At 49.5% G+C, this 15,073-nt stretch overlaps 1 protein-coding gene across 2 annotated transcripts in view; it reads left to right on the top strand.

The window, feature by feature from the left end:
* The window catches only part of PPARGC1B (PPARG coactivator 1 beta), a 124,343-nt gene that overhangs the window by 81,801 nt on the left and 27,469 nt on the right, over positions 1 to 15,073 (top strand). For both annotated transcript variants that reach the window (XM_023227064.2, XM_023227063.2), the window contains exons 2-3: positions 7,411 to 7,584; positions 13,642 to 13,854. In XM_023227064.2, the coding sequence (XP_023082832.2) occupies positions 7,411 to 7,584; positions 13,642 to 13,854 (387 nt within the window). The remainder of the gene's footprint in view (positions 1 to 7,410; positions 7,585 to 13,641; positions 13,855 to 15,073) is intronic.

Below are 15,073 nucleotides of genomic sequence, written 5' to 3'. Positions count from 1 at the left end.
CCACACTTCCTTCCTAGAAGGTAAGTAGAGGCACAGGGTCATAATGTAGACTAGGCCCCTTCTAATCAATTAGTAACAGCTGCTGAGGCTCCGTGTTGAGAAGGCTTGGGGCTCAGCAGGAGGTCGGGCTGGGATCAGTTAGTGGTATCACCATGGAAAGAGGGAACGGTGAGCCCAGTGCCGTGTGCTTGCCACCCTAGCAGATCTCATTGCAGGTCTTCATTCCTGACAGCAGTTTAAGAAGAATAACTTATCTCAGATCATCAAATACAACTTCTTGTCCGTGAAGGAGGCACCAAGCTGGCGGTCGGGCAGGACTTAGGGTATCCAAGATGGCAGTCACAGGAGGTCAGTGCAGCCGGGTGGGGGCCCAGACTCCCCACCATCGCAGGCCGGCCTGAAGAGAGCCAGCATGGTCTGGCTGGCAGGGCAAGATCATTCCCTCAACAGAAACCACGAGCCATGATGACACTGGGATTAGGCGGCTGGTCAAAGTTGACAGAAAAGAATTGGGTGAGCTGGCAGGGTTAGAACTAAGGAAGTGGGTCAGGGGATGAATTCACGAAGCATTGACCCTCCTGGAGCCCCAGTGTTCCCATCAGTCAAATGCAAACGCTAAGCACTGGCCATCCCCTGCATCTTGGGAAGATACTGATGAGAGCACAGCTGTGAATGTCACTTGGGAACTAGAAAGTGTCATATCTATGTCTCAGTCTGTTTCTGCTTCTGTAAAAACATACCATAAACTGGGTGGCTTATAAACAACAGAACTTTATTTCTCACAGTTCTGGAGGCTGGGAAGCCCAAGATCGAGGCGCCGGCAGATTTCGTATCTGGTTAGGACCCATTTCCTGGTTCACAGATTGCAGCTTCTCGTATTCTCACAGGGTGGGAGGAGCAACCGAGCTTACTTGGGTCTGTTTTATAAGGGTACGCCTCCCATTCTTGACCTCATCACCTCCCAGAGGCCTCGCCTCTTCATGGCCTCACCATGGGGGTAAGGATTTCAACATAAATTTGGGGGATCACAAACATTCAGACCATAGTAATCCATGACCACCACTCATGGGTGTCTGATCCATGCCGTGTTCCCAACCTGTGATGCTTTCTTTGTAAGAACTTGGGAGGCAGGATTGTTTTTATTATCCGCATTTTGTCAATAGAAACCAAGGTTGCAAAAAACATAAATGTCCTGATCTGAAAGGGTCAGTGTTAACCGCAAAGCCAGGGCCTTTTTGCCCCCCTCGTCTAGGCTTCCTTCCATTTCAAGACAGTCCTTCTTCTGCATTTTGTCTCCCCTCTGGAAAGTCATTCACACATACATTCCTGTATTTGTTCATTAAATGCTGAGTTCTGCTTGTTTCCCCAAAGCCTATGTGGATCTCAGAAATTTGATAAGTACAGAATTATATCAAATGCTTGAGCGGGGGTGTCCAGAGGGCCTGTCTGGTTTTATGTTCTCTTTTCCAGAGAGGGCAGTGAGGACCAGAGCGGGGAGGTGATCCAATGAAGGATGCAGAGTGAGTCCTTACAGACCCAGAACCCAGGCTGTCACTGCAGCCACCCCTCCGCCCCACCTCCTCGAGCTTCCTTCCCACTCAGTAGTTCTGAAAATCTGCTCTGGACCAGGCACTGTGCTAGGCGATTTGCTGATTATAGCCAGGAACGTAGAGCCACCAATTTTTCCTGAAGATGCATTCTTTCTTCAGCAGGGAATCAATTTCCGGCAAGATTCACAAGCTTCCAATGAAGCCACTTCTGTGAGTCTGGATGAAACCCCATTAATCCATGGCCAGGGTCATTTATCTCCCTGGCTCGGGGCAGCCACAGTCCTTTCAGATAAGCGGCATGGTGTTGCTGGAGAAGGGGGGCCCACGGCAGGGGGTGAGCAGGCACAGAGAGGGGCCAGAGAGGCCGCACACACGAGCCTCCTGTTTGGTGTGTTCGGTCCCAGGTCTGTCCTGGCTCAGCCACAAACTTGCCGTGTGACTTGGGCCATCCCCAACCCTTGCCTGAAGCTCCATTTCCCCATCTGTAGATGGGAATGAATGGTCTTGAATATTCCTTCTCACTTTCAGAAGCAGGGTGATGGATGAGGGTCCTGGCTTCATAGGGAGAGAAGAGACTTGGGTTTGAATCCCAGCTTCACCCTTTTGGGACCCTGGGAGTTATGGTTGAATTGCATCCTCCCAAAAAAGGTGTGCTGAAGCCCTAAACCCCCCATGCCTCAGAATGTGACCTCCTTGGAGCTAGGGTCTTCACAGAGATAAGTTAAAATGAGGTCATTAGGGTGGGCCCTCATCCAGTGTGGCTAGTGTCCTTATCAAAAGGGGGAATTTAGGCACAGAGACAGACACGCATAGAGGGAAGAAAACATGGAAAAACAAGGAGAAAATGGTCATCTACAAGCCAAGGAGAAAGGCCTGGAACAGACTCTCAGAAGGAACCATTCCTGCAGACACCTTAATCTCAGACATCTGTTGTTTAAGCTACCACCCCGTTGTGGTCCTTTGTTATGGAAGCCCTAGCAACCTAATTTATTTATTTACTTACTTACTTACTTATAATTTATTGATTTATTTGAGACTGAGTCTTGCTCTGTCACCCAGGCTGGAGTGCAGTGGCGCGATCTCGGCTCACTGCATCCATTGCCATCCATGCCTCAGCCTCCTGAGTAGCTGGGATTACAGGCAGCTGCCGTCTCACCTAGTTAATTTTGTATTTTTAGTAGAAATCGGTTTTCACCATGTTGGCCAGGCTGATCTCAAACTCCTGACCTCAAGTGATCTGCCCACTTCGGCCTCCCAAAGTGCTGGGATTATAGGCATGAACCACTGTGCCTGGCCCCAGTAACCTAATTTAAATGACTTGCTGACATGGGGACGGTAGCACCCACCCTGCTAGGTTGATTTAAGACTAGTGGGAGCATGTATAGAAGGCACTAGCATGGGCCTTGGCATCTAGTAAGGACTCCATGATAGCAGTGGCTGTTAGTTTGTGCTTCGACCTCCCAGCTCCACTGGCAAGGCTTGTAGAAGGCTCCCAGGACAGGACAAGAAGGCCTTAATTCAGACCTTTCAAAAAGAACTGGGCCACTTGAAGCACTCCTTCAAAGGCCTCTCTAAATATGGAGATGGCCAGAGAAATCACTCTTAATGCGGTGCTTAATGGTTTTTAGCTAGAGAGTGGTCTTAGCCTAATTGACAAGGCCGCGAAGCTGAGGTTTCTTTGTTTTTATGTGCTGGGTACACTTTGAGTATGTTGAGCTGCTATGGGCAATCAATAAGTGCAGCCATCACAGCCATTTTGTGGACATTTTGTAAAGGAGGTGGTATGGTTTCGAGGGAAGGACACTCACCGGATGACCCCGAGCAAATCCATTATCCTCTTTGGGTCTCAGTTTCCATATTTGCAAAGTGAAGGAGATAGACCAGCTAGGTCAGGAGTTCTTAAGCTAGTTCTATGAGGTTCTAAAAGTCAAGGTACACTTTGTGCGCATACCTGCATCTTGTGGGGGAAAAATGTCCATAGCTTTGGTCTGGTTTTTGGAGGGACCTCTGCCTCCCAGATTGTTCACCATGACTTACCTGGACAACCTCAGAGCTGCGGGTTCCTGGCTAGTCTGGGATTCTGGGACTCTGGTTCTAAAGCTGTTTCTAAGAAGCAAGTCCTGCAAAGGTGTCTGCTCTGAGTTACTGGAGATCTGGAACATAGAGCTCACCCGAGAACTTATTGCTGGGGGCTTTGCTGGCCTGGGAGGCCCCAGCTGCCTAGCAACCTGTGTCTCTGCTTTTGGCCCTCCTTTCTGTCCCACAGTCCCTAGATGGTGTCTGAGAGGTACCTCCCCGACCCACCACCTGTCCCCTCCTGGATGGCTACAACAGCTATTAAACCATCTCGCTGCTTCTATGCCGGTCCTACCCCCATCACACTTGGGGTAAAACCCAAATCCTTTTCCGATCCCTACCTGATCCAGCCTCCACCAGCCTTCCTAGTGTCATCTTTTCCCATTTCCTTCATCCCCCACCCCAGTCACCAAGCTGCAGCCTCACTGACCTCGGCGCCTTATGCCTTGGGCTCAGTCCCCACTGGGGTCTTTGCCTCTGACAGTCCGTCTGCCTGCAGTCCTCTTCCCACCTCTTCCGCTGCCTGGTTTCTCCTTCAATAAGTTTTTCCTGACATTCCATCTGGTTTAGATTCTGGGCTGGGCACAGTGGCTGACACTTGTAATCCCAGCACTTTGTGGGGCTGAGGCCAGATGACACAAGCCTGGGCAACATAGACCCCTGTCTCTACAAAAAATTAAAAAAGAAAAATTAGCCAGGTATGGTGGTGCACACCTGTAGTCCCAGCTACTTAGGGGGCTGAGGTGGAAGGATCGCTTGAACATAGGAGGTTGAGGCTGCAGTGAGTCATGATCAAGCCATGTTGTATTCCAGCTTGGGCAACAGAGCAGGAGCCTGTCTCTAAAAATAAAAAGGGTAAAATGATAGATTTTGCTTCCTGTTATCTTCCATCAGTGCACCTTGTTTGTTTCTCCTTCATAGCACTAACTCAGTCTAGAATGAAATATTTATGTGTTTTCTTCCCTCACTAAGATGTCAACTCAGGGAGGAAGGAGCTGAGTCTTATATAACACAGTGCCTGGCTCATAGTAGCATTGAACATGCCCACTAGAATGGGTAAATAAGTGACTGACAATACCAAGTGTTGGAGAGAGTGCAACACTCGTACAGCTGATGGGAATGTACAAAGTGAGTGTTCTCTCACTGTGGAAAACAATTTTCTGTTTTATAAACTTATACGCACACTTACCATATGGCCCAACAGTTTCACTCCTAGGTATTTACCCAAGAGAAGTAAAGACATATGTCCAAACAAGACTTGTACGCACGTATTGCGGACTTACTAGAAATGGCCCAAAACAGGAAACAAACCAATTATCTATGTAGAACAGGACCTCGGCTGCATCCCCACAGTCTGCTTGGGCACGAAGGAGACAGAAGCTCTCAAGAGGCAGCCGAGAGAATCCACCTGAGTTCCTGCAGCAGGGGCAGCCACTGAGTGCTGGTGATTTGTAGTTGGGGGGCGTGACAGTTGGGCTTGCGGGGAAGGGGGTACCTGGGGGACCCAGAGATTGAGGAAGCACCTGTGTCCCTCTCACCTTCAGATTCCCAGTCAGGTTCAGAAGCATTCTGCTCTTCTCTGGAGAGTCACGATTTAGAATCACATGTTTTGTTTGTGTGATTATTTGTTTAATGTCATCCTTCCCCACCCACCATCACAGTGCCTGGCTCAGAGTGACTGGGCTCTCAGTAATGAGGATTGTGGAATACATGTGGATTGGAGAAAGAATAGGCAGGTGGTGGGCAGGGTGGTGGAGCCGTGCTCCCAGAGACAGACTTGCTGGGCACCTTGCTGCCTGCTTGAGGGCAGGGGACCGGCCGCTTGAGAGGACCTGGGCCTGGTGCCGCCTGTGTAGGCAGGATTCTTGCAAAACGCCAATTAAGACATTTGACCCAAATTTGGATAAAAGCCTTTTTCCTGTGTCAAGTTGAGCTAATAATATACATTTATTCATAATTTATGAGGCCTAGTAAGTGGGAACAATTAAGGAAAAGGTCTGGGGAAAACCTGTTTCTCTTAAGTGTCACATATGCCTCTTTCTGTTCTCCGAGAGTTTCTGCTTCTCTCAGCCTACCATGAAACACCATTGTTTTATCATTATTATTATCATTTGTTATATTACTCTTAGCTGACATTTATTGAGCAGTTACTAGGCCAGGCTATAACGACATTGCCTCTTTAAATCTTAACATAGATGGCAGATATTGTTGTTGTCCAAGTTTTACAGGTGAAGGGACTTGCCCAAAGTCCACAGCTGGTGAATGGGGGGATCTCGACTCAGTTCTGCCAGGCCCCAGGGCCAATAGAACATCACCAAGCCCTTCTGTTTCTGTGTCAGCCCCCCAACTCAGGTTATTTCTGAATCTCCGGGGCAGCTCTTCTATTGGTGACCGTTAAACTTGGGAGACCAGTGGGAGAAATTGATTGCCTTCTGATTCAGTAGCTCTGGGATTAGGCCTGAGAATTTATATTATTTCCAACATACCAGGTTTCCAGGTGATTCTAGTGCTGCCCGTCTGAGATTACACTTTGAGAACCACTGATTCAGGCAATGCTGCTATCCGAGTCACCTGTGGCTCCCTTCGCCCCCACTCATTGCTGTTAGGTGGGTTTATGACCTTCTAGATCTTTTCCTGTGTGTTTGCATACATGCTATACTACATAGAGAAATATACGGCTTGATTTCTATTTTTTTTACACATGTGGGGTTATATTTTACATGCTGATATTCTACAACTTTGTTTTTTATTTAATGTGTCTTGGAGAACACACAGATCTTCCTCATTCTTTTCAACAGCACTGTAGTATTTCATGATATGGGTGTTTTGTTTGTTTGTGTTTGTTTTTGTTTTGTTTTGTTTGTTTTTGGCTTTTTGAGACAGTTTCCATCTGTCACCCAGGCTGGAGTGCAGTGGCATGATCTCAGCTCACTGCAACCTCCGCCTCCCGGGCTCAAGCGATTCTCATGCCTCAGTCTCCCAAGTAACTGAGATTACAGGTGTGCACCACCACACCTGGCTAATTTGTGTATTTTTAGTAAAGACAGGGTTTTGCCATGTTGGCCAGGCTGGTCTTGAACCCCTGGCCTCGAATGATCTGCCCACCTTGGTCTCTCAAAGTGTTGGGATTACAGGCATGAGCCACCATGCTCGGCCCATGATACGGGTGTTTTATGACTTTATTTACATATTGTCTACTGATTGGTGTTCCATCACACTATATCATATATGTAATTTTATGTTCATCATATATGTCCCATCATATATTCCATCATGTATGTAATTTTAGCCATTACATATATTCCTATAAAATCCCTGGGAACATGGATGAATGTTTCTTCAGCACCTAGTAGTCACACATTAGTGTCAGTCATTATTATTGCTGTTTTTGTTTCATTATTAATATAGAGGCATTGTTAGCTTCAAGAAGTCCACTTATAAGTGGGGACATATATGTAAAGGATTGGCTCCTCATTTACAGTCTCTAATAAAGTTTTCAACAAAACAGTTCTGGTAAGAGGACAGAGATGTATGTGGGTAGGGCCTTGAGGGACGTGTAGGAGTGCAGAGGAGAGAACAGCATGGGGGTTTGTACTGTTGGGGCCTAGCTTAGCTACCAGAAGATTCTACCAAGTGGTGGAGCTGATCTTCCCATTTCTTGGTCATTTGGCAAAATCGGGCCTTGGCCATGGGTCCAGATTGGCTGCATCATTATTGAGAGGGCGCCTTCTTGGGTCTAGCCAGCCTCAGCTCTGATCCACCTCTTTCCTTCCTGTCTCCTCAGGGTGGAGGGTCCGGGGAGGAGCAACTCTATGCTGACTTTCCAGAACTCGACCTCTCCCAGCTGGATGCCAGCGACTTTGACTCGGCCACCTGCTTTGGGGAGCTGCAGTGGTGCCCAGAGAACTCAGAGACTGAACCCAACCAGTACAGCCCTGATGACTCCGAGCTCTTCCAGGTATGCCCGCTCCAGTCTCCCCTCCTCCCACCCTGTCAGGCCTCTCTGTCCTCAAAATCCCGGCTCTGCCTTGCTCTGCCCTCTCCTGCACTTGCTTATGCCGAGAAGTCCCTTCACCCACCAGAGCTGTTGGGCCCTGGTTTCTTGTGCTGGATCGGCCCCTGATCTGGCGCAGCTCACACGCCTCACCTGGCCCTTGCTGTATCACCTCCAGAAAGTAAGGGTGAGATGAACTGCTCTCTAGGCCTCCCAAGCAGAACCAAGCCCCTTTGTGTGCCACAGAGGTCCAGGTCCTCTGTTCCCTACATTATCTCATCCAATCCTCGTCCCCACCCTTCAAGACAGGCTCCAGTATTTTCCCATTTTGCAGATAAGGAAAATGAGGCTTGGAAAAGTTAAGTCCTGTGCTTAGGGCAATTAACCTAGTCAGTAGCTGAACTGAATTCAAACCTAGTCTTCTTGCCTCTAGAGCCAGGACTTTATGACCATGATGATACCATAATGAGATGACTGGCATTTATTGAGCAGCTGTTCTGTGGGAGGGCTGTCTCTGTTTGTGTATATTAATTCATTTAAATTTCTTAACAACTCTCAGTTGTAAATACAATTATCTCCCCTTTTCAGCTGGAGCCTAGAGGGTCTTTAATAAGAGGCAGTGCCAAGAACCACTATGCCTGTGCCTCTCTAGCCCTTGTGCTCCAGTGCCGAGCCTCAGGGGCATGTAATGGCTAGCATTTCCTGTAAGAAGGCCTCTTACGGAATAATATGATGTCTGGGGTTTGCTTCAGAAGAAAGCAAGCTCTGCATGGATTTGCATGTGTGGGTGGGAGTGTGCGGCCTAGAGGGTAATAGATGAAATTAGATTGGCCGTATTTAGCTGGGTGATGGACACATTCAGATTCATGATTCTTTTCTTGGAATTTTCTCCCTCATAAAGATCAGGGGTAGAAGCCATAGCTCCCTGTGCCTATCTGGCAATATAATAATAATAACAACAATAGCATCGCGTGTGCTGGACACCAAGGTGGTGTGCTGCAAGCGTCCTCTCCACGCGTCCTCCTGATGGATTTGATCATCCTTCTAGAAATGTTTACCGAGCCCCCTACGTGTCAGGCACTGTGTTCATCAGAGGACGTTACAGTCTGTAAACATGTGAACAAACAGTAGTCACTTGTGATAAGGGCGAAAAGGAAATAGAGAAGGGACTGTGGACTGAGTGGTCGGGAAAGGCCTCTCTGAGGAAGGGGAGCTATCAGCTGTGTACTCCTAATAATTGGTTTTACAGACAAGGAAAGGGAAGCTCAGGAAGGTTGAGTAACTCGCTCAAGGTCAAACAGCTAGTAAGGATCCAGGCAAAGATTGTAATCTAGGAACCCACACCCCTCACCACTATACTGAACCCCTTTGCCAATCCAGTGAGGAATTACCAGAACCAAACTGCAGTTCTGGCTCCAACCAGAGACCTCCACTTTCTTGCTTGAACAATGGGGACAATTCCTTTGCTATATTGCACCTTTCCTCTTAGGGGGCCAACTCCAGAAAATGCTTTTAGGTTGCAGAGAACTCATGAGTGAAAGGGGTTTGGATGCTCCCTGAAGACCATCCCCACCAAGACTATATAGGCCCCCCACCTACTCAGAGAACGGCCAGACCCACTGGCAAGCCTCTGATGAGGTCCTATTAGTGCTTTCAGGCTCAAGTAAGCTTGATGCGGCCCCAGCCCTGCAGGGAAGACAGTCCTCACAGCTGGCCGAGCTCTGCCTTCCCAGCCCCTCTCCGTTTCGTGGGCTGCACACTCCACCAGCATTCCTGAGATTAGGCTAGCTCTATCCATTGCTCACCGGTGCACCCTCTGTGCATGTGACTGGGGCCTGTCCCCACCCTCTGAATGTGTCCCCACCCTCCCTGCCCATCGGAAACTCTGAATGTGGGCTCTGTCTGCATTGTTCTTTGTTGTATTCCCAGGGCTCTGCACAATGCCGGGCACTTTGTCAGGGCTTAACAGTCATCCACTGAATGAATCCTTCGACACCCAGCTCTCATGATGCCTCCTCCTAAGGCAGTTGGTCACTTAGTCCCGCTCATGGGCTCCCATCTCTTGCACGCATGTGTGTCCTTCAGACTGCAAGATCCTTGGGGACAAACACTTTATTCATCTCTGGGGCCCTTGCACATTGTAAGGACTCAATTCATAGGTGTTGAATGAAGGGAACTGATTAAACTGACCCATTCCAAAAACCTTGAGCTGGGATCTAGGGGCCATAGGTTCTAGTCCCCTTTCTGGCACTAACTTGGACAGTTTCTTTATGGGAACAATGAGAATCATGGAGCCTTGCTGCCCGTGCCAAGCTCTGTTAACAATGAAATGGCACCATTGTTATGGAAACAAACTGGGAGAGTGGAGAACAAGCTACAGTTGCAAGGGTTGACACCTCCTCCGGGACGGGAACGTTGCTTCCATTTCTCTGCATGTCCCAGAGTCCTTAGGGATGGGACATGACAGGCCCTTAGTAAATATTTCTAGAGTAAGGCAGGTGTTTGGTTGTTGTGCAACAATTTGCTGTGTGTCCTTGGATGAGTAGCTCCCTTTGTTTGGGCTTCAGTTTCCCCATGTGAGAAATGAGGAAGGAACACGGACAAATCAATCTGTTGAGGCTACAGGAAGAGAGTCACTGGGTCTGGACCTAATCCCAGAAGAATGGCAGGGAGGTGGCCAATTTCCTGGGTTTCTTGAACCTCAGTTTAAGCCCCTTAGATAGTAGCGATCTCTGAGTGTTCTTTCTGCCCTGGTAGCCTACATTCTGTTCCGTGACGTTTCTTCAAGCCACTCTAGGTCCTCAAAATGAAGCCTTTTCCCTCAGATTTCTTGAAGGCTCCTTTTCCTCCTGCTTGAGATCAGCTCAGAAAGACTGGGGGTGGGGCTGAGTCTATTAATATCCCTTCCTCAGCTGATTAACTCTCCATTAATTTGCACTCTGTTTCTATGCTGAGCAGGGAGAGCCGAGCTAATGGGCCTGGGGAAGAGGAGAGGGGTGGCGCAGCTCCCTGGGATGGATGGCTGGAGAAAGCAGTGACCAGCGTGGGCAGGGTTGGCTGCTCCTCCTAGTCGGGCTCAGGGCCTCCAGCCCCACCTGGCTGTTTCAGTGGAGTGGGGTGGGGAGAGGTGGGGAGAAGGGGAGGAGTTTTGCTTTTACCCAACTTGATGGGTACTTCTTGAGGTCTTTGCCATTTTGGACTCATTTCAGCACCATGACCGGCACTCAGTAAGTCAGTGTTGGCTCTCTGAGTCCTGGGTTCTAGTCCTAAGTCCTACCCCTGACTCACTGTGTGACCTTGAAAGATCTCTTTCCTGGGACTTTCTTCCTCCTCTGCCACCACACCCCCCCAAAAAAATAATGGCAGATAGGTTTCCTTATGAGTGCCAACTGTGATTGATTGGCAGTTGTCACCTGAAGCCCTGCATCAGGAAAAATGCTGGCATGGAAGGAAGGGGTCATTAGCAATACAGGGCAGCAGTAGCATGTGTGCCATGCATTTGAAATCTCTCTTCACTATGTGGTTCCTGAGAGCCCTTCCAGCTCTGACATTTGTGATAATTCACAGTATCTCTGGCCCTTGGTACTGTCCCTGGGAAAGAGGGAGAATTCTCAGTTCATGCAGTGCTGATGATGTCATCTCTGAATGACTTCCCTCTAGAATCTGGTCTTTGAGACACTGAACTTAGCCTCCCGCCATTGTTCATTGTTTGGTTCATTCATTCTTTCATTCAGTAAATCTGCCGTGGCGCCTCCCATGTCCCAGGCATTGAGCTTAGGGACCTAAGCACTCTATAAAGCACTCTCATTACTGCTTCCAGACTTGGCCTTCTGGGAGCCCAGGGAGGAAGGCTGGCCAGGGATCCTGTCTTCCCATTTCACAGGGAAAGGAGCAAGGCATAGAGGAGGGAAACGACTTGCCTAAGATCACCCTTTTGATGGCAGAACCCCAAGAATGGTCACTGAGCTCCAGGTTCTAGGATCTTAACTCCCCATCAAGCTGGACAGATGGTTCTGAGCTGTACAGCGTTGGGAGTCTGGCCTGAGGGTTGAAGGAGACTTGTGGGTAGGGTGGGGAGCAGCCAGTGAGCCCCCCTGCATTCTAAAGCCAGAGTCCTAGGGCCCTGATCTACCCTCGGGCCTCTGTCCCCAGGGCTTGGGCCAGACCCAACCAAAATCTTCTTTTGACCTTTCTTTTATTCTTAGCTCTGTTCTAAAAATTACAAACGTGTTTGTTCTCTCCCCGTGTTCCCCCTTCGAACTTCTCAGCTGCTGCTCCAGCTGTAAGGCCTGGAACCGATTTAGTGCAGCCAAAAGGCCGTCACGAGATGTGTATTTCAGATGAACTTCCTGCAGAAAGGATAAACAGCCTGACCTGGGATGGGAAAGAGTGCCGGAGGAGGCATCATGTGACAGAATGTGCCTGCTGCCAGAACAGCCCAGGGACCAGGCCTTACTAAATGAGGCACTCGGTGCCTCACCTAGAAACCACATGCTCTCGGCACCAGGCCTCTGGGCATGGGGGTCTATGGGCTGGGGGTGTGCACGCTGACCCTCCTTATGGTTCATCTGTGCGTGGGGCACTCTTGCTGTCTAAGTCCTGGCTCTGGCTGTTATTTGCTACGTGAGCCCTGACAAGTTGCTGAGCCTCCAGGCGCTTCTGTGTCTTCAGCTGCAAAAAGGAGATCAGAATTGTGCGCCCCGGGCGAGGTTGCTGTGAGGCCTCCCTGAGCCTGACAGAGCCTTTCTACTCTCTTCAGCCAAGTGCTGTGCCCCTGGCCTTTGATTGGGGTTTCCCTTTTCCTGGGTCTCCCCTCCTTAACACTTTACCTGGCTCGTGTCTTTCAAGCCTACTTTTAAGTATCAGCTGCTCAGAGAAGGCATCTGGGACCACCCTGAAGAGCCTGTAAGTCCTCGCCACATTCTTTTTCTCCATCATGGCTTCCTTTTCTTTTCTTCCTAGCCTTTCTCATGCTCTGGAATGATCTTGTTTGTTAGTTTCACCCCATCCTCTACTGCAGGATAAGCTCCATGGGAGCCGGGCATGTCCGTCTCTGCGTGCTGTTTGTCACCATCGTCCAGCATGAAGCCAGGCACCGCGTAGCCACCGGGAAAGGGAAGGAAGGGAGCAAAGAGTGCAGGGGGCAGTTACTACCACCACCACCACCACCATCGTCATCATCATCGTCCTGGCGGAAATGGTGTAACAGTAGCAGCACTAGCAGTGGTAGTGGTAGTAGTTAGAGTCATCCCAGTAGCAAGTGCTTATTTTGTGCCAGGCACCATTTTCTAAGCATCTTACCTAAGTTTACTCATCTAGTCCTCAGCAGTAACCTTAGGAAATGTGTGCTGTGTGTTATCCCACTTGATAGATGAGAAAACTAACTTGCCTAAGGGCCCAGAGTTGCTAAGTATGGGACCTGGGGTCCAGCCCCAGCTCCAGAGCCTGAGTGTCTAATCACCATATTTGCTGCTTCCTCAGGAGTGAATGAGGAGAGTAAGCTCTGGGAACCCGCAGAGAAATGATAGCTGCCTCGTCACTGCTGTGGTTATTATTGTCATAGTTGAACCCTGGAGCTTCTGGCCTTCACACTGCCTGGACCCCAGGGTCTGAGGGGCTGCAACAGGTTGCTGCTACCAGTGTGGCAGGCCAGCCTCTGTCCTTGGTAGGGGAGGCAGGCGTCGCTCAGGTGGACAGCCCTGTGCCCAGGTCACATACTGATGAACAGCAGAGCCAAAAGTGGGACTCCCAGGCAGGGCCCTTTCCATTATCACCTGCTGTCTGTTCATGAAATTCTGGGATTCTTGGAGTCAATAACACATTTATTGGGCATCTGCTCTGCCAGGAATACTGAGCAGCTCTGCTGGGAGTGGGGGTCGGCTGAGGGGAAGGTATGGCAGGAGGGTGATGGTGGGCCAACCGGCTGGGCAGAGCTGGTGTCCACCGTGGAGACTGAGTCTAAGGTGGTGACTAACCATCTCCCCATCTGCCTTTCTGGTCCTCCCGTCCTCCTCACTCCAGATTGACAGTGAGAATGAGGCCCTCCTGGCAGAGCTCACCAAGACCCTGGATGACATCCCTGAAGATGACGTGGGTCTGGCTGCCTTCCCAGCCCTGGATGGTGGAGACGCTCTATCATGCACCTCAGCTTCGCCTGCCCCCTCATCTGCGCCCCCTAGCCCTGTCCCGGAGAAGCCCTCGGCCCCAGCCCCTGAGGTGGACGAGCTCTCACTGGTGAGAACCTACTTATAGCAGAAGTGATGGTTGCAGCCTGGCATTAGGTTTCTGGTTCAGGGCACGGGTTGCAGAGCAATCCACTCCAGCCCTGCAGGGGACTCCATGCATCACTGGCAATATTGATCACCGCAGAGAGCCTGGGCTGAAGGTGTGAGGCCCCCCTGGGCTTAACCTTTCCCACCTAGACAGAGGAACTGACGACAGAGGCTTCACCCGCATTGGTACTTTGGGGATTGACCTAGTTATGTGTTAAATCCTTGAAATTGCATGCAAAACATTTTCCTGAAGATTGCACACACATGGTAAAAATCCAGATAGTAAAAGTGGACAGTTAAAAGCAAAAACTCCTTAGGCCTCTCTCTGTTGCTTGTTCCTGTCCCAGAGGTAACCATGGTTACTGATCTGTTATGTGACTTTCCTCTTCTACCTTTTAAAAGATTTTACTACAAAAGGGAGTCTACGTTAGACAGGGCTCTGCACCTTGCTTTCACGGTTAACTGTGTGTCTTGGAAGCTCTTCCAGATGAGCATGTAGAGCTCTGTTTCATTCTTTGTGTTGGCTGTGTTATGTTCCTTGGTAGGAATGGGCTGGTTCCCCTGTTGGGCGTTTGTGTTGTTTCAGCTCCTTCCTCATTACAAGCAGTGGTGCAGTGACTGTTCCTACACAGGCCGTTGTGACATGTAAGTGGACAGATTCTTAGAAATGAAATTCCTGGGTCTATGGATCTGTGATTTTCCAGTTTAAGCAGATACTTCCAGATTGCCCTCCAGAGAGGTTGGACTGGTTTACACTTCCACTAGCAGAAGTTAAATGCTGTGTGACTATGTGTATGGAATGTGGAAAGGTGCACATGGAATAGCAGCTTTCTAGGGAGAAGATCAGATTTTATCAGATTTTCAAAGGAGTCTGGAACTCAGAAGTTACTGGAAGCAGTTGCTCTTAATCCAGGCTGAGAGCACCCGAAGCTGAGCTGTCCTGGAGTGTGAAGTCCAGCTTTGCTCAGCCTGTCTTGGTCCCCTCCCTTGGTGCTGTAGCTCTTGGAGGATGGCAGGGCTCAGCTAGAAAATCAGAGCCTGTTTGAGCCGGGAGGGTTCTTAGGTTATGGAGAGTTTGAGCTAGAAAGGCCCTTGGTGGCTGGGCGCGGTGGCTCAAGCCTGTAATCCCAGCACTTTGGGAGGCCAAGACGGGCAGATCACGAGGTCAGGAGATCGAGACC

Source organism: Piliocolobus tephrosceles, chromosome 4 (genome assembly GCF_002776525.5).
Source record: "Piliocolobus tephrosceles isolate RC106 chromosome 4, ASM277652v3, whole genome shotgun sequence".
Classification (NCBI taxonomy): Eukaryota; Metazoa; Chordata; class Mammalia; order Primates; family Cercopithecidae; genus Piliocolobus; species Piliocolobus tephrosceles.
This window is presented reverse-complemented; position numbering and strand designations above follow the sequence as displayed.